At 42.1% G+C, this 18,972-nt stretch overlaps 1 protein-coding gene across 5 annotated transcripts in view; it reads right to left on the bottom strand.

Annotated features, from left to right (window-relative positions):
• The window catches only part of syne2a (spectrin repeat containing, nuclear envelope 2a), a 238,090-nt gene that overhangs the window by 115,050 nt on the left and 104,068 nt on the right, over positions 1 to 18,972 (bottom strand). For 4 of the 5 annotated variants that reach the window (XM_061987178.2, XM_061987177.2, XM_061987182.2 and 1 more), the window contains 13 exons: positions 18,719 to 18,972; positions 18,563 to 18,627; positions 18,375 to 18,495; positions 17,099 to 17,185; positions 16,863 to 17,015; positions 16,623 to 16,802; positions 12,237 to 12,329; positions 11,943 to 12,128; positions 10,876 to 11,046; positions 7,725 to 7,862; positions 5,881 to 6,080; positions 5,409 to 5,532; positions 2,850 to 3,032 (listed from right to left, as the gene is read on the bottom strand). The exon at positions 18,719 to 18,972 is cut by the window's right edge and continues 73 nt beyond it. In XM_061987178.2, the coding sequence (XP_061843162.2) occupies positions 2,850 to 3,032; positions 5,409 to 5,532; positions 5,881 to 6,080; positions 7,725 to 7,862; positions 10,876 to 11,046; positions 11,943 to 12,128; positions 12,237 to 12,329; positions 16,623 to 16,802; positions 16,863 to 17,015; positions 17,099 to 17,185; positions 18,375 to 18,495; positions 18,563 to 18,627; positions 18,719 to 18,972 (1,955 nt within the window). The remainder of the gene's footprint in view (positions 1 to 2,849; positions 3,033 to 5,408; positions 5,533 to 5,880; positions 6,081 to 7,724; positions 7,863 to 10,875; positions 11,047 to 11,942; positions 12,129 to 12,236; positions 12,330 to 16,622; positions 16,803 to 16,862; positions 17,016 to 17,098; positions 17,186 to 18,374; positions 18,496 to 18,562; positions 18,628 to 18,718) is intronic. The other variant, XM_061987181.2, reaches the window with a different exon arrangement.

Raw genomic sequence — 18,972 nt, 5'->3', positions numbered from 1 at the left:
TGTGGACGTCGTGTCCTCCGGACCAAAGAGGAAAAGAACCATCTGGATTGTTATAGGCGCAAAGTTGAAAAGCCAGCATCTGTGATGGTATGGGGGTGTATTAGTGCCCAAGACATGGGTAACTTACACATCTGTGAAGGCGCCATTAATGCTGAACGGCACATACAGGTTTTGGAGCAACATATGTTGCCATCCAAGCAACGTTACCGTGGACGCCCCTGCTTATTTCAGCAAGACAATGCCAAGCCACGTGTTACCTCAACGTGGCTTCATAGTAAAAGAGTGCATGTACTAGACTGGCCTGCCTAGAGTCCAGACCTGTCTCCCATTGAAAATGTGTGGCGCATTATGAAGCCTAAAATACCACAACGGAGACCCCCGGATTGTTGAACAACTTAAGCTGTACATCAAGCAAGAATGGGAAAGAATTCCACCTGAGAAGCTTAAAAAATGTGTCTCCTCAGTTCCCAAACGTTTACTGAGTGTTGTTAAAAGGAAAGGCCATGTAACACAGTGGTGAACATGCCCTTACCCAACTACTTTGGCATGTGTTGCAGCCATGAAATTCTAAGTTAATTATTATTTGCAAAAAGAAAATAAAGTTTATGAGTTTGAACATCAAATATCTTGTCTTTGTAGTGCATTCAATTGAGTATGGGTTGAAAAGGATTTGCAAATCATTGTATTCCGTTTATATTTACATCAAACACAATTTCCCAACTCATATGGAAACGGGGTTTGTACATTATCCGCCTGAACACAGACAGGCAAAGTCTCAAGTCTTGGTTCTGCTGGACTTGAGCACTGCATTTGACACAGTTGACTATGCGATCTTATTACAGAGGTTAGAAAACTTTGAGGGAATATTGGGTTCTGCTCTTAACTGGTTCAAGTCCTCTCCCATCAAATGACATACTTTGTTGGAAATGCTAACTGTGTCTCAGACCAAATGGCTATCAGGGGTAAATTCTGAGACCCCTATGGTTCAGTTTGTACATGCTGCCACTAGGCCAGCTAATAAGCAGCTACAATGTGTCCCACGACAACGATGAAAATGAAATTCGGATCTACGTGTCACTAGCTGCGTTTCCATTACCTATAGAAATATGCAAAACCTAAATATTGCAATAAGAAACTGGTAATGAAAACACCTAACATCTCAAATATCGCAAAAAACATTTTTACGCTCTCATGAGGTGGTTTTTCCCCAGACATTTCAATATTGACGTTTTTGCATTTACAGCGCACCTAAACACCGACCCGGCAGAGCGCCGATGCAGGACAAGACAACTAGCGCAGATGGGTCATCTAGCAGGTCCCTTCCTGGCAATAGAGACCGACCCGCATGCTTGGAGAGACTCACTTGCCTGAATCCACAAATCGTCTGTGAATTCCTCGTTCACAGTTCCCTGCCAAATATCCCTTATTCGTGACCGCTGCCATACGTAAGGAACTTTGCCTTTGAGCGATCACCCGCTGCTTTCGTCTTCTATCGACAATCACGGCAAAAGCAGTGGCTGCAATTGTAATCGCTGCTCCAAAATCACGGAATCGCAAAGCGTCCATCTTCATCAAAGCGGAGTCTCGCGGGACAAGATTTTACTAGGCTTGCGGCTCATGGCGCAAAACACCTACAAGTCGCAAATGTACATTGTCAAAATTTTGGAAATCTCAGTTTTATTTTGAGAAAAACTGCAATGGAAATGCAGCTACTGACAGCATTGGCCTGTTGACTGGCTTTGTCACTGCATCAAACCGATCTGTGTGTGGTTGCGAAACAATTTTCTTCAGCTAAACACAGACAAAACTTAAATCATTGTCTGTGTCCCACAGAAGCAAATAAAACATGTTACCAGTCTCATAGAAATCCTTTTTTAAAACCTAATAATCAGGTTAGAAAACTAGGGGTAATAATTGACTCAAATTTGAACTTTTACCACTGAAAAACATTGCCAAATCAAACAAGTGTCTAAAGCAGACTTAGAAAGACTAATCATGCCTCTGTCTCAACAATGGTGCTGCTCGAGTCCTTACTAGAACCAGAAAATACAACCATATTAGTCAAGTGCTGAAGTCACTGCTTGGCTTCCTGTTGCTCAGAGAATATACTTTGAAACAGTTATACTTATGCTCAAGTCTTTTAATGGTCTTGCACCAATGTACATCTGACATGTTCAAACTATTTGAACCATCTCGGGCTCTGAGAACCTCTGAAAATGGTCTCCTGCTGGTGCTCAAAGTCGGGACCAAATAAGGTCAAACTGCATTTCCATTGTGTAACCCTGAAATCTGGAATAGTCTTCCAGAAAAGACCAGCCTCAACTTTAGCAATGGTCAAGGTGGAAAACACTACACATATGACAAAATAGTATTTTATCTCTACTTTGATTTTAATTGAATTACTGTAATTCATGATTTTAATTATTTGATTTTTATTCATTATTTAATTTGCCTTCTTGTAAATTTCATGCATCTTTAAAGAATTTTGAAATGCCTTATGCTCTATAAATAAACTTTGCCGGTCTTATAATAAGAGCAGTGATTCTCAAACTGTGTATGCAGACTATCAATTGGTACACCAAAGAATCACCTGATTAAAGTACAGTGCTTTCTTTTTCTATATTCAAACAGTGTTACTGTTCAAACTGTGTAATGTTACAGTGGCCAAAAATATTAAATATTCTTGTTAAATAAAATCTTTGCCTCGTTTTTAATGACGGTGATAGACCTACTACGTTACTGTATTTTAATGTTAGTCATTATGGTGGCACTTGGAGAGCCAAATTTTTTTCTGAAGTAGTAGGTGGTGAGAAAAGATTGAAAACCACTGTATTAGAGAGTAGCAGTACCTGTTGCAGCTGGTCTTGGATATTTGTCACTTCAGCGGTGAGCTTGCACCAGCCGGCCTCCAGCTTTGTGAGACGAGCTCTCAGACGAGGACATTCAGTTTCCTTCAAACGAAGCAGCCGAGTAGCTTCTCTGGACGCCGATTCTCTGTGAATAGACGCGGCCTCCATCTCTCTGGAGAAGTCCTGCAGGTTGGAGATGGTTGATGCAGTTTAACTTACAAAAGAAACGGTTGTGTAACTATGCGAACTACACTGGACTGCTATTTATACTGAACTTCCTATTTCTTTCAGTACTTTTTTGCTTTTCAATTTATTTGAGTTTTCTGAGTCATGTTTGTGGTGCTTATTCATTAATAATGTTTTTAATATGTCAATGCTATGGTAATACATGATATACTGTGGTATAGTTAGTTTAGATCCTGAATGGGAATTTAATTTATAATTTGAGTCTTGACCTGAAACAGAAAAACACTGAGTCGTTGGAGGCAAACAATGAACCATCCATACATCCATAGCATGCTATTTATCCTGTGCAACTCCAGTAAGTAAGACCAGTGGTGCTTCAATGGCGCCCTTGCCTGGAAATTCATTGTAGCGGTAAGAGTTCTGTGCATTCCGTGACCGACTGATTTTGGACTGATAAGTAGGTGGGGGCCAGGAAAATATTTTAATTTGTTGATGTTGTGGCGTGGCTGCAGCTGTTTAGTATAGAAAATGATTTTTTTTTTCCCACTTCATCCTGATGGCGCCCCCAAGAGAATGCCGCCTCATGCAATTGCCCATGTGGTTCATGTCTAAGACAACTACAGATAGAATGAAGTACTTGTTTAAATCATCAAAAACGTATTCTTCCCCAACATCAGTCATTTTAATACAGGTATACAGTATAAACTCCAAAATTCTATTCGAGCAGGTTGTTTCAAACATTATGAGAAACAATGTATTGTTATAGATTTTATACAACTGACTATAGTAAGGGTGCTGGAAAAAAGTCGATTCACATCCGAATCTTGTTTATTACGATTCTGAAACGCTTCAAACTTTTTAAGAATCAATTTTACTTCAAGTACCTCGGAGTCTTGTTCACGAGTGAGGGAAGAGTGGATCGTGAGATCGACAGGCGGATCGGTGCGGCGTCTTCAGTAATGCGGACGCTGTATCGATCCGTTGTGGTGAAGAAGGAGCTGAGCCGGAAGGCAAAGCTCTCAATTTACCGGTCGATCTATGTTCCCATCCTCACCTATGGTCATGAGCTTTGGGTTATGACCGAAAGGACAAGATCACGGGTACAAGCGGCCGAAATGAGTTTCCTCCGCCGGGTGGCGGGCCTCTCCCTTAGAGATAGGGTGAGAAGTTCTGCCATCCGGGGGGAGCTCAAAGTAAAGTCGCTGTTCCTCCACATCGAGAGGAGCCAGATGAGGTTGTTCGGGCATCTGGTCAGGATGCCACCCGAACGCCTCCCTAGGGAAGTGTTTAGGGCACGTCCGACCGGTAGGAGGCCACGGGGAAGACCCATGACACGTTGGGAAGACTATGTCTCCCGGCTGGCCTGGGAACGCCTCGGGATCCCCCGGGAAGAGCTGGACGAAGTGGCTGGGGAGAGGGAAGTCTGGGCTTCCCTGCTTAGGCTGCTGCCTCCGCGACCCGACCTCGGATAAGCGGAAGAAGATGGATGGATGGAATTTTACTTGCTGCGCATATATGTCACACGTCAGAAGCCGAAGGAACTTTTGTAGCCTGTAACTTGTTTTGAAAAGGTTTAGGTAGAGTGAATTCTATATGATGGAGAATTGATTCTGAATGGAGGAGAATCAAGGATTCAGTGTCGGTTCTGAATGGAGGAGAATCGAGGATTAAGAGTCGATTCTGAATGGAGGAGAATCAATTCTGAATGGAGGAGAAATGACGATTCAGAGTTAGTTCTGAAAGGAGGAGAATCGACGATTCAGACTCAATTCCAAAAGGAGGAAAATCAACGATTCAGAATGTATTCTGATTCATCCCAAGAATCAGAATCGAATTAACCGGTGAATTGTGGTAAGATTTACATTTCTAAATAATATTACTATGATGCGACAGTACAAGGTAACTCAAAAGTGGCATGGAGGCCTCAGGTAGCAAAGTAAGTAGCATTTTTTGTGTGGAGCTCCGATTTGAGAATCCGTCGAAATATCCCACGTCCTAGAATTTTTACTTTATTCAAAGAAAGATATTACTTCATGATCACTATTACTGAGTAATATATCTATCGCAGGGGTTTTCAAAGTGCGTCATCTGGGAGGCGTGAGAAGACTTCAAGGGAGGAGCAGCAGCTTGAGAAAACTAAAGAAATCTATGCTATGTCAAGGGTAAAAACTATGGACTTTTAGTTCCTGTTGTGAGCAGAACATTTGTTTTCCAGGGAGAAGGGGAAGTCTCAACTTTACTGTCATACATACTTTGTCCGAGGGAGGCTCATAAACCCATCTATTGTATTCCCAGAGTCCCTCTAAAACTCCTAACATTTTCTGCATTAACTTGTGGTTAGTCAGATATGACTTTGTGTGTTGAGTGCCTCACCAGCAGCTGCAGGAGACCCCTGCAAACGCTCTCCTGGTTCGACTCAGCAAGACTGCGGCAAATCTTCAGTTGTTTGTTGCTGTCAAGCAACCATTTACTAACGGAGGCAAAATGTGTCTGGAATCTGTGGGGAGGACAAGTCCAACACATACGTCGTCAGCACAGCTAGCGAAGCAGAACATGACTCTGGGAGGAGAGAAGTTCCAAGGCTGATAAGACAAGTCTGGTTTAATTTGCTCTGATGTCATGTTCCAGATAAATCTACTAGATAGCATTGTGATAGGCAACAAAGATAACCATAGATGTGGCATATTCCCACACCATTGTAAAGTTCAGTTATTGGTTAGGATTTATTGCATTAGATCAGCACAAATGTGACTTTAGTAGCTTGGACCAAAACGTCACAAAAAGTGCAACAATCTGACCTTCTCATACTAAACAGGAAGTAGCTGAACGCTCATGGGTGGCCCACCTGACCCAGCTGTCCCGGATGTCGCTGCAGCGCTGAACCTCATGCTCCGTGCGGCTGTACACACTCCGCCAACGCAGCTCCAGAGCGCCACCTGTCTGAATGACTGAGGGCGCAAACGACGGATCTGCTCGCAGCTCACGTCTCTGATCCAGGAACAGTCCCAGAGCACCTCTGCTCCCATCCAACTGGACCAGAGTTTGCTGGGGTGACAATGAGAATCAACAATGTTGAACTTGAATCGAACTCTCTTAGCCAGCATCGAAATAGGACACTGAGGAGCCAACTGTGAGTCTGTTTGGATCGTAAAACGTCAAGAGGAAGACAGGGCAGCAGTAAAAGTGAATTGCAATAACTAAGGGAAGAACAAAACAATATAAAATGAAGGAAATGAAAAGTGAAAAAAGTAAACTTACCAGTGTTTCACTTTCACTCATTTAACAGAAACGCCTCGACACAATTAAATTTGCACTGCCACAAAAATGCATTCCCTGACCCCATTTTTAAAGGAAGATTAAAAAATTATCTTCAACAACACAAAAATGAAACCAACACTCAATAGGTATATAACTGTGTTTGTAAGTTAAAAAAATAAAATAATGTTGAACATTTCTTGAGATACAAACCAAAAAGTTCAGTTTTACTCGTCCACACAAGAGTTTTTTGTCACAGCCAATTATACAATATAGACAATGAAGTCATCTACGCTCCCCTCCCCAAACACCAGTTACATTGTAGGGATAGGTACAGAATTTGGTACTTTTTTACGCACCAACTTAAGCCTGTCAGTATTACTGGGTATTGGTTCACGCAAAATCAGACAGTGCCATATTTTGACACCTTTTGTTGCACGTAACATCACATCCAGTTGCAGCCTCAGCACCAGATCAAGCACTTGGCCAGGAAATAAGTAGTCGAGCACTCAGAGCATACTCTGCTGGACTGCCTCGAGGTAATGTTACAATTTCCCATGCCAAAACAAAAAGGCGGCGTTCAAAAGTACAGCAAGGTTCCCCTTTTTAAAACGTGCTAGGTCGATGCTAATTTACATTGGATTTGCCGTAGACATGCTACCAATTAGCATTAATGATTTTACATGGCGATTTCAACACCTCCAAATTTGGTACTCAAACTGAGATGAACGTTAACAAACAAACAGCTGCTGTGTAAATAAAGACTATACTTTTAGTATTGTACAGTACACTTTGTAGTCACAACAAAATGAAAAACTGGGACATTAAACTTAATGGCAAAAACTACTTCCTGGCTAAGGCAACACACTGTAGTCACTACTGCCATCTAATGTCTTGGAATTGCAACTGCATGCAAAGTCTACTGTCAGTACAGCACAGTACTTGCAATGAGACAGAAGTGTAAAAAAACAAGATAACTGAACAGCAACTGATTTTTTTTTTTTAACAATTGACATTTTTAAACACAAAAGCAACAAAAATTGGTACCATTGAATACCGGTATCGATTTAAATGTTTAAAAAAAAAAGAAGAAAAAAAGGTACCCATCCCTTTGTAGGAGACAATGTATTCTTCCAAGTGCTATTTATTATGATGCACCTCAAGTCAGTAATCAGTTCGTCTAGTCCACTTAGTTCCTCCTACAAAGACATTTTGGACATGTGGGAACATGCTGGGAAAGACCCTTTCTGTTCCAGCATGCAGCGCACAAAGCAAGATATGCTTGGTTAAGTTTGCTTTGCAAGAACTTCAGAGCTCTGACTTAACTCCTTTTGACATGGATCGTAAACCAAGCCCTCTCGTTCAACATTAGTGACCTCTGACCTCACAAATCCCACTTCAGGATGACTGAACCCAAAGACCGCTTTCACTTACCTGGCAAGCATGCAGTCTGTGTTGTATAAAGGACTCCTCCTCATCGTCTTTTGCTGCTTCTGCACTACTGACGGAGACTTCGAGCTCGTCAAGCAGCCTCCCAAGCTGACCGCAATAATTCTCCCAGCGGATCCACTCCTGCAGCAAATCCAATTATTAAGCTGTTAAATGTTTACCTTATCATTTGATGGCAATTGACACAGACATGTTTGTTTGATACAAAAACAACAGTCATGCTGAAGGAACCAAAACTTTAAAATACACTCAGTAGGTGAGTGTATCGATCCAAATATTGTTAGTAATGATAACAATGAAGTTGATATTTTTCAGTTTATTTCCACAAATATCTGTGGGTTTTCCGTTGTGTTGTAGATATTGTTTACAAACTCAGAATAGGTTATTGGACACTGAAGGGTTTTAGGGTAAAAACTAAGACAACAGGATTTAAATAAGAGAAAATAGTAGTTTAATTTGCACAATTTACTTTACAACTGTATGTAATAAAAGAGAATACTTGTATTATTTTTTTGATATTGATACATTGTCTTATTTAGTTTAAGTTTGTATATGGTTTGTGATTTATTTTGTATGGGTTGTATTTTATTTATTGTATTGTTAAAAAAAAAAGTTTTTGTTTGCTTAAAATATTTGTATTAAGTTTTATTTTGGCAAAAACACAAAATCATTCAATGATCTTAAAAAAATTCAGATGAGAAAGATCAGTAATAATGCTCAAGCATTTACTTGGTATCAGATCAATACCAATATTTGCAGTATTGCCCACCTCTATGATTAAGCTTGCTTTGAGTGGTAGTTGTGTACACCACTGCCTCCTACAGGCTGGAGTGGGACAGTATTACCCAGTGTATCTTGCCAGGTGAACATGATTGTTCATGTGCCTTTTTAGTTATATTTTGTCACATTTGTCTTTTTTTTCTACTCTGCAATTGTTTGTGTCCGAGCGAAAGGAATCATTTAACAAATCATTTGAGTTTCAATCATTGCCGTTTGTGGGGTGATGTTGCTGCTGAAGCACAGGGCAGAGCAGAAGAGACGGGCACACTTATCACAGGCAAGTGTGGATGGTGAGCAGGGAAGGAGAAGCCGTTCTGTGTTGTCTCCTGGCCTCTGCCACACAACGTTGTTCAATTTCCGTGCGGTCTGTTCCTTGAATGATAGTATGCCTCCACTCAGGGCGGTAAAGTGGCAGCGCCAATATTGTAGCAGAAGAGAGTGGCCTTCAGTTGCCAGTTACAAGTTGTGTTGTGGGCATTCTTCTGACATGTCCTGTCCAGTATCGGGCCATCTTTGCCTCAATGCTAGGGAGGTTGGCTCTGAGAAGGACATACTGTACTCATTGGTGACGAGGTCTTGCCGTGTGATATTCAGGATTGCATGAAATTTCTGCTGTTGCAAACGCTCCAGCTTTTTCACATCCCGCCTATACAGAACCCACATCTCAGAACAGTACAGAAGTGTGGAAATAACGGCTCAGAACACCATGATTTTGGTATGGAAACTAAGGTTATGGTTTAGAAAGAGAGGCTTGGAGAGCCTCCCGAATGCTGCATGTGCAGCACAAATCCTGCTGTCGATATCCTTCTGCACAGTGCAATCAGCGGAGAGGTGACTTCCCAGGTAAGGGAAGGCTTTCACAGTCTCAAGGACATTTCCACAAAGTCGTACATTGCTGGTGTCTACAGGAGGATGGCCTGGGACTCTCTGCGAGACCAAAGCGGGAGTAGGCTCTATCCAAAAGATCAATAGTTGTCTGGAGGTTGCAACCTGTGTCCACAGGGGTCGCGTTGTCATCCGCATACTGAAGCTCCTGCACTATGACCAAGGTTGTGAGTCAGCACGTGCAGAGACACCCAGTGTTGAAACTTCCTCCATGCATTCGGCCTTGAAGTTGAATGCCAAAGGCCGTGACAGGAAGCTCATAGATCAAAAAAACACAACCCTGCTTCAGTCCAGCCGTGATGGGGAAGGAGTCAGATATGGCGTTCTTGACAAAATCGCGGCTAGTCATCCCGCTGTGAAGAGCCTGTACAAGATCTGTGAAATGATCAAAGCAGCCTAAACGTCTCAAGGTGGCCCACCTGGTTGGTCTTGGTACACTATCGAAAGCCTATTCTAGGTCCCAAAAGTTGAAAAAGAGTGGTCGTCATTGCTCACGAGACTTCTCCTGAAGCAGTGGTGCCACGACATGGCCGGAAGCCGCACCGTGATTCCGGAAGGACTTCTTCTGTCAAGCAGTACCCGTGCAAAAATCTTTCCAGCGATGCTGAGAGGGATATGCCGCAGTAGCTTCCGCAAATGGAGCGGTCACCCTTCTTAAAGATGGTGGTGATTGTGGCATCCTTCAAGTCCGCAGGTACAGCCTTTGTCTCCCACATGCGCACAATTGCTATGAATCGCCTGGTCTTCAAGGCCATGCCCACCATGAGAGATGAGTTCTAAAGGGATGTTTTTTGGGTCCTCTTCCTTCTTGCCTTCATGTGGCTTAACACCTACTGCAACTCGATGTAGGCGGGAGGGAGTGAGATCCAACGCCTGACAGGGTGTTGGGGGACCTTACATAGCAGGTTATCAGCCACTGTAGATGGGCGATTCAGGAGCATATTAAAGTGTGTTTTTCACCGTACGAGGAGGTCTTGATCTTCTGTAAGGGTGGTTGCATTTTTACTATAAAAATATCAAATACATGTCTGTTTCTAGGCTTCACGGTGGCAGAGGGGTTAGTGCGTCTGCCTCACAATACGAAGGTCCTGAGTAGTCTTGGGTTCAATCCCGGGCTCGGGATCTTTCTGTGTGGAGTTTGCATGTTCTCCCCGTGACTGCGTGGGTTCCCTCCGGGTACTCCGGCTTCCTCCCACTTCCAAAAACATGCACCTGGGGATAGGTTAATTGGCAACACTAAATTGGCCCTAGTGTGTGAATGTGAGTGTGAATGTTGTCTGTCTATCTGTGTTGGCCCTGCGATGAGGTGGCGACTTGTCCAGGGTGTACCCCGCCTTCCGCCCGATTGTAGCTGAGATAGGCTCCAGCGCCCCCCGCGACCCCAAAAGGGAATAAGCGGTAGAAAATGGATGGATGGATGTCTGTTTCTAAACAGTGTGTATGATTTTTTTGAGGAATGGCAATAACCCACCTGCAGCCTCCATTGAGAAGCCACTTCATTTTGTAGAAACTGCTGCTGCAAAGCTTTGGCTCGAACCTCCACCTGCACTCGCTCATCCTCTTGACCCCGTAGTGCTACCAGCTCACGATGGAATAAATGTTGCACAAGAGCAAGCTGAGCACCAAGGACTTGCTGCAACTTCTGGAAAAACAACAACAATTCTAACTCCAGATTGGATACATTTCTCTGATATATTTACTTACTGTACTCAGTAAGTAAATTTTATTTATTAAGCGCTTTTCACAGATAAAAATCAAAGTGCTGTACAAAACATAGGTGCATTAAAAAAACAATTAAGTTAAAACAACAGGGGCACCATCATAAAAGGACAAAGAAAGTTAAAAATCCATTAACCGAAAGCTTTTCTGAAAAGCGAAGTCTTCAAATGTTTCTTATAAGAGTTAACACAGTCAAGCTCACGGAAGGACTGGTACAAGTCATTCCAGAGGACGGAGGCTACTCCTCGGGATTTAAAATTAGTTTTAGGGATCTTTAGGACACCATGGCCTGAAGACCGAAGGCTGCATTCTGAGGTGTAGGGGCACAACAAATGAGCGATATACTAATGGGTCTTACCATGAAAGTCAGGAATAAAATGTTAAACTCAATACAAAATTTGACAGGAAGCCAAATAAATCTTGATATAATGGGATGTTGTCATTCATCCAGGACATTGTCATCTCAGGGCATTCAATCAATCGCAACTGGACTGTTTGGTTTGTCTCAGAAGATATTTCGCCTCTCATCCAAGTAGGCTTCATCAGCTCATGCTCATAGACTTAGATTGGTCAGAACTAGTCTGACAACAACCTTCTCAGTTTTAAGATATTTCTCAGGTGATGATAACAGATTTTGGTCAGTTGACGACAATGACCCTCCAAAAGTGTTGACGGGTCAAACAAAACCCCAAGGTTTCTGAGGCTGGTTTTAACAAATGCACCCAGAGCACCAAAGGGAGTTTTTGATCAGGGGGATCTTTTTATCGGGAGCAATGATCAGAGTTTTCATGTATAAGTGTAAATGAAAAGAACACAGACCTTGTTTCTGCGAAGATGAACTTGCAGTTGGCTGATGTTTTGAGCAGGTCTTGCCTGCTCCTCAGCAAGGCATTCTTCACCAAAATCTAGAAGGCTACTTAGTCCACGAAGTAAGGAGAGAGACGCCTTCTGTATCATTGTATTTTCTACTGAATCCTCTTTCACATGTCTGCCCAGCACACACTGCTGAGAGAAAAGGAAGACGAGACAAGAAAGCCTAGTGAGGTAATTGTAAATTGCTTTTCTGCCACAAAAATCATTCTAAGAAAAGGTTAATTAAAACACTAACATTACCTCCAGATAGGGAGTTTCCAGTAGACTTGGGAAAATGTCACTATGCTTCAGTTGAATATGCTCCATAAAATCCAACCGATGGGAGAAGAGCTCCTAAGTAGAAAGTAATGAGTTACCATTGTACAATAATAACCTAGCAGTCGTAATTATTATACAAATTGTTTTAAAGGCCTACTGAAACCCACTACTACCGACCACGCAGTCTGATAGTTTATATATCAATGATGAAATCTTAACATTGCAACACATGCCAATACGGCCGGGTTAGTTTATTAAAGTGCAATTTTAAATTTTGCGCGTAATATCCTGCTGAAAACGTATCAGTATGATGACGTCAGCGCGTGACGTCGCGGATTGTAGAGGACATTTTGAGACAACATGGTGGACAGCTATAAGTCGTCTGTTTTCATCGCAAAATTCCACAGTATTCTGGACATCTGTGTTGGTGAATCTTTTGCAATTTGTTCAATGAACAATGGAGACAGCAAAGAAGAAAGCTGTAGGTGGGAAGCGGTGTACTGCGGCCGACTTCAGCAACACAAACACGGCCGGTGTTTCATTGTTTACATTCCCGAAAGATGACAGTCAATCTTTACCATTGGCCTGTGGAGAACTGAGACAACAGAGACTCTTACCAGGAGGACTTTGAGTTGGATACGCAGACACGGTACCGTGAGTACGCTTCCAAACATTTGATCGCTTGCCCGTACATGCGTGCCGCTATGTGCATGTCACGTACGTAACTTTGGGGACTTTGGGGAAATATATGTATGAACTTTGGGGAGGTGAACGGTACTTTGGGCTGTGGGATTGAGTGTGTTGTGCAGGTGTTTGAGTTGTATTGGCGGGTTATATGGACGGGAGGGGGGAGGTGTTTGTTATGCTGTATTAATTTGTGGCATATTAAATATAAGCCTGGTTGTGTTGTGGCTAATAGAGTATATATATGTCTCGTGTTTATTTACTGTTTTAGTCATTCCCAGCTGAATATCAGGTCCCACCCGCCTCTCACAGCATCTTCCCTATCTGAATAGCTCCCACTGCCCTCTAGTCCTTCACTCTCACTTTCCTCATCCACGAATCTTTCATCCTCGCTCAAATTAATGGGGAAATCGTCGCTTTCTCGGTCCGAATCGCTCTCGCTGCTGGTGGCCATGATTGTAAACAATGTGCAAATGTGAGGAGCTCCACAACCTGTGACGTCACGCTACTCGTCTGCTACTTCCGGTACAGGCAAGGCTTTTTTATCAGCGACCAAAAGTTGCGAACTTTATCGTCAATGTTTTCTACTAAATCCTTTCAGCAAAAATATGGCAATATCGCGAAATGATCAAGTATGACACATAGAATGGACCTGCTATCCCCGTTTAAATAAGAAAATCGCATTTCAGTAGGCCTTTAAGTGATCTATAATTCTAATAAAATACAGCAGTAAAATAAAAACAATGACTAAATTTCCATGCACTAAATTAGTCAGATTTTTCAAATAGTTAGTTTTTATGTATTTTCACACATATGTGTGAAATCCAAGTGTCCATGCACACTCTCAAATGCGACTATTGGTCATACGCTATGTGCCTCCCGTGCTCTGGGGGGCGCTTATTTCATTTTAGCGCGGATGACTGAATTACTTTTCTGGTTCACCTAAGACGTCGCACTAGGATTTGCGGCTCATTATAACTTGTTTACGCTGTAATATTGGCACATATGACAAATATTACGTCTCTAATGGTTATGCAGATGTTAAATAGCAGAGAGCATCAAGAAATAATCTTGGATGGCACTGCGAACATGACGCTACTACCAAGAATGTATCGGGTTGGATGCAAAGGAAGGCTGCGGAAGATGTTTTTCGAATGAATTTTCAGACGAAAATCATGGAAACAAAACTTGTCTCAAAGTTCATTCAAAATGCTCTGTGGAGTGATGGAAGGAATATATAAATCTGAAGCAAAAGACCGTTCGTGCCCTGACTGATACTGTTCCAGAGGAAAGTTGTTCTGGATTATCTTGCCCGTCGTGCGGAAAGTTAATGAGTTACCTTACACAAATGCAGCGTGAAGAGGTTTGTGTATGCTTTATCATGCGCCTTTAATATACCTGCTTCATTGTGTTTCATCTCATTCGTATTTTGTTGACTTTGAGATTGGCGCATGCGCGTTACGAAGGGTCCTCTACGGCTGCACACACCTCCTCGAGAGATCTGGTACCTAATCGCATAATCCAGGTGCGTTAGTCCGATTTTTCAAAAACCGAACACGATCGGATTAAGATGTTTCCATGGGTTGTAGGAGTCTTATTTAGAGCCGAACTACAGTATTTGAGAAATCTGACTAATTTAGTAAATGGACACGTACTGACTGACAGAATTAAATAGGAAAAACGTCTCAAACTAAACCAGGGTTTCTCAATCATTTTATGTCATGCCTTCCTTTGGGACAGAAATTATCTTACAAACCTGCTCACATTTATTTATTTATCTGTACGAATGACCCTAAGAGTTGCTGGCAGTACCATTCTGCGTACAATTACCTTATCGAAATAGATAAAAATGAGTATCTACAACAACATACAACATTGGCGGCCTCTCATGCCCCCTTTGAGGTGAAATACTATTTAAAACCTGATCATATTTATCTGTATAAATGACCCAATTCGTTGCTGGCAGCAGTATTCTGCATAAAATCACCTGATTATCAAAAACGGATGAATAAAATGAGCATCAACCTCGACTTAAAACAATAGCTGCCTCTTAAACCCCCCCAAATTAAACTACTTTTAAGAGTCCAAACATATTCATTTATCTGTACAAATGGCCCCATTAGTTGCTGGCAGCCGTATTTACATGAAATCGCCATTATCAAAATAGAATAATAAAATGAGCATCTACCACAACTTACAACCACGGCTGCCTCTCACGGCCCCCAAATTAAAATACTATTGAGAATCTGATCTTAATTATTTAACTGTACAAAATAACCTACGAGTTCTGGCGGCAGCATCCTGTATACAAGACCTGATTGTCAAATTAAATGAATAAAATCAGCATCTACAACGACTTAAAACAATGCCTGCCTTTTACACGCCCTCTAAATTAAAATACTAATTAGAACCTGATATTTGTTTATTTTTACAAATGACCCTAAAGGTTACTGGCAGCATCATACTCCATACAATCACCAAAATCGGCATCTACAACAAACTACAACAACAATGCCTGACGCTTACGCTCCCCTTTAATCAAAATACAATTTCGAACCTAATCATATTTATTTATTTATTTACCAGTACAAATGACCTTATGAGTTGCTGGCAGAATCATTCCGAATAGAATCACCTGATGGTCAAAATAGATGAATAAAATGAGTTTTTCAACAACAATGCTAGCCTCTCACGCATACTTGCCAACCCTCCCGATTTTCCCGGTAGACTCCCGGATTTCAGTGCTCCCCCCCGAAAATCTCCCCGGGCAACCATTCTCCCGAATTTCTCCCGATTTCCACCCGAACAACAATATTGGGGGCGTGCCTTAAAGACACTGCCTTTAACGTCCTCTCTCACCTGAAACCTTCACCCGTTAACAGCCGCATGCTGTCCAAGCGTCCGCTTTTCCTCCATGTAAACAGTGTACCGGCCCAATGTAGCGTTGGACGGGTTTAACCATGATCTTTACTCGAAGATGTCAAGAAATGATGACACGTTGTTTGATCTTTTAACTGGTTTAATGGTAACGCAAAGCATACTTGGTCAACAGCCATATATGTCACACTGACGGTGGCCGTATAAACAACTTCAACACTGTTACTAATATGCGCCACACTGTGAACCCACACCAAACAAGAATGACAAACACATTTCGGGAGAACATCCGCACCGTAACACAACATAAACAAATACCTAGAATCCCTTGCAGCACTAACTCTTCCGGGATGCTACAATAACATCTACGGCTTTTGGAGCTCAGTGCACAACTGCACACACAACAAGAAGGAGACGAAGCAGAAGAACGAACAAGAAACATGGCGACGACGAGTAAAAAGAAGAAATACGCTTGCAAGTTCCAAAATGATTTGAAAAAAAGAATTTAATTTCATCCAGAAAAGCTCGAAGGGGAAGGGATATGCTGCCTGCACCTCAACCTCGCACTCCCAACCCCGCCCTCCCCAACCACGCGCCCCCATCTCCCGAATTCAGAGGTCTCAAGGTTGGCAAGTATGCTCTCACGTCCCCCCAAGTCTAAATACCATTGAGAACCAGATCATATGTAATTAAATGACACCCCCAAGTGTTCCATCTTTTGCATCACATTTTGTAGTAGTTATCGTAAAGACCATGAGCACTTACATTTTGTAACACATTGAGCTTGTTGTGAATGACTTGTTGTACCTGATGTTGGCTTTTGTGTTCTATGGCTTGATGGTTGACAGACGTGAGGACCGTCTGGCCAGTTTGTAGACATTTTTGAAGGGACGTTATACCTCTGAGAACGTCTGGTTCTTCACGACTACTTTTTGACTCCACATCTCGCAGCATTTCAGCTAGATTCAGCAGCTCGACTGACACACACTGCAACGCAATTGGAGTCGGTCAGACGGTAGCGGTTAAAAACACTGAGCTGGGAGTCACCTCATGTTGTAATATCCTCAGCTGGGTGTTTTCTTCATCCCCTGCACCTCCAGGGGTCAATAGAAGGTCTGTCAAAGCATCCAGACACAAAAGAACCCTTCGGGAAGCCAAGTATAACTGCTCTTTAACGCACGAGTCATCTGCAGAGGTCACCTAAGAAAGAAGACATAAATTCCTTTTACACAATCATTCAAAATGGCTGTAGGAGAGTTGAACTCATGCTCTAATGAACGTACTATTTTACTCAGCATGTTGATGGACTCGTTTGCATGCTGGAGAACAGCAGAAGTGGAGCCAATAGACAGCAGCTCTTCTTCTAGAACCTAAACAGAAACATGGATATCAGGAGTTTAGTTTGGGCATTGTGCTGCTTAATAGGATGGGTACTGTTCACATCTAAACCGATACGGTACCTGGGAATCTATATCGGTACTCAACGGTAACAATTTTTGGTGTTTTAATAAATATTAATTGTTTTCGATTATAAAATCTCTTCTTTTTTGCAACATTTAAAAATGATCTGATTAGGATGACTGCTGTCCAATTGTTATATTTTGTTTTATGATGAAGTTTCTGAGTCTAAATTACAGTTGCAAGACCAAGACATTAGATGGCAATAGTGTATAGATTATGGCAGAGCCGTGTATAGAGAGAATATGGCCAACTCGATTTCAGAGATGGTCCACAGCATGGCGTCCTGCCTTTGACTAATCATTTGGGAGATTGTCTGGCCATACTCTGACTGGTCAAAAGCCCCTCATGTGACTACAGGGCGCTATGTTGGGGACCAACTCTGAAACTGAGTTGGCCATACTCTCTCTATATATACATGGCTCTGGTCTTTGCTGTCTGTTGCACCCTACAAAATGTTGATACTGCAAGTGTTGCACTTATTACGCACCAGCTGTTTGATTGTAACGTGCATATTTGTTGTACTTTTCCTTAACAAATTTGGAGGTGTTGAAATCGCCATGTGAAATCGCTAATGTTAATCAGTTGCGTCTTAACAGCAAAGCCAATGTATATCAGCATTAAGCTAGAGCATTTTTGGAAAAGTGGAGCCTTACTTAACTTACGTTGGGAGTGTTTTTTGGGTCAATTTCTTTGTTGGCTTTGAAATTTGCAACATTACCTAAAGGTAGTTTAGCTGAGTCTACTCTCAGTGCTGCTGGAGTGATCGCCAAGTACTGAAGTGTTCAGTCGGCAACCGGGTGTGACGTCACGCGCAGCCCAGGTACCGAAACATGACACAATTGGATTTTAAGTAAATTGGTGCTCGGTAGGACCGCACAGAAAAACATTTACAAGAATTCATTCATCCCCTCTGCAATAACTGCTCTAAACAACATTAAAATAGTCCGCACTGTCTCTCTTGTATACCTGTTCCTGTGTGTGAATATGTCTTTAATTTTTGCGATGAAGCTGTGTCAAAAACAAATTTCTGTCTTTCATGTAGAAACAGACAATAAAGCTATATTCTATTCAGTACCCATCTCTACTGTTTATCCATACCATCTCAAGTGTTTGGTGCTCCTCTTTGACTTTCTCCAGGGTTTGCTGTTTCTGAAAGATTTGGTTGTGAAGACGACTCCACTTTAGTTCCTCCGTGTCATCTGTGTTAGTCTCGGCCAATCTTAATTACAGACAGGGGGTAAATTATGGCAAAATGCATTCTACTTCATATAATGAGAGGATTTTACATGATAGAAACAGTTGAAGGCGCCTTGGCTTTTTGATTGTCCTCCACTTTACAATCACTTGGTTCCTTTGAAATAGAGAAGCATATCAATCAGAATGAAATGATAAAGTTAATACATTTACTTTAGAAATGTGATGTGTTAAGGACATCATCTTACCAGAGCTGGATGTGTAACTGTGGCTGAAGGCATAGTGACAGGCCTGATGTCCTGCATTGTAGACTGTGAATCTTTGGCATGGGGAAATGTGTCATATGGTGGTGGTGGGCATTGGTTATGTGCAGCGAAATGGTCTTCAGTGGTGTCCAGTGATGCAGCTTCGGGTCTCAGTATTTCACAAGTGGCTTCAGTGTCCAATCTGGATTCTGACGTTGTTAATCCATTTTGTGCATTTTCCAGCTCCTCGTTCTTGG

The sequence above is a fragment of the Nerophis lumbriciformis genome, linkage group LG26 (assembly GCF_033978685.3).
Source record: "Nerophis lumbriciformis linkage group LG26, RoL_Nlum_v2.1, whole genome shotgun sequence".
Taxonomy (NCBI): domain Eukaryota; kingdom Metazoa; phylum Chordata; class Actinopteri; order Syngnathiformes; family Syngnathidae; genus Nerophis; species Nerophis lumbriciformis.
Note: the sequence above shows the minus strand (reverse complement) of the source record. Positions and strands in the feature narration are given on the sequence as shown.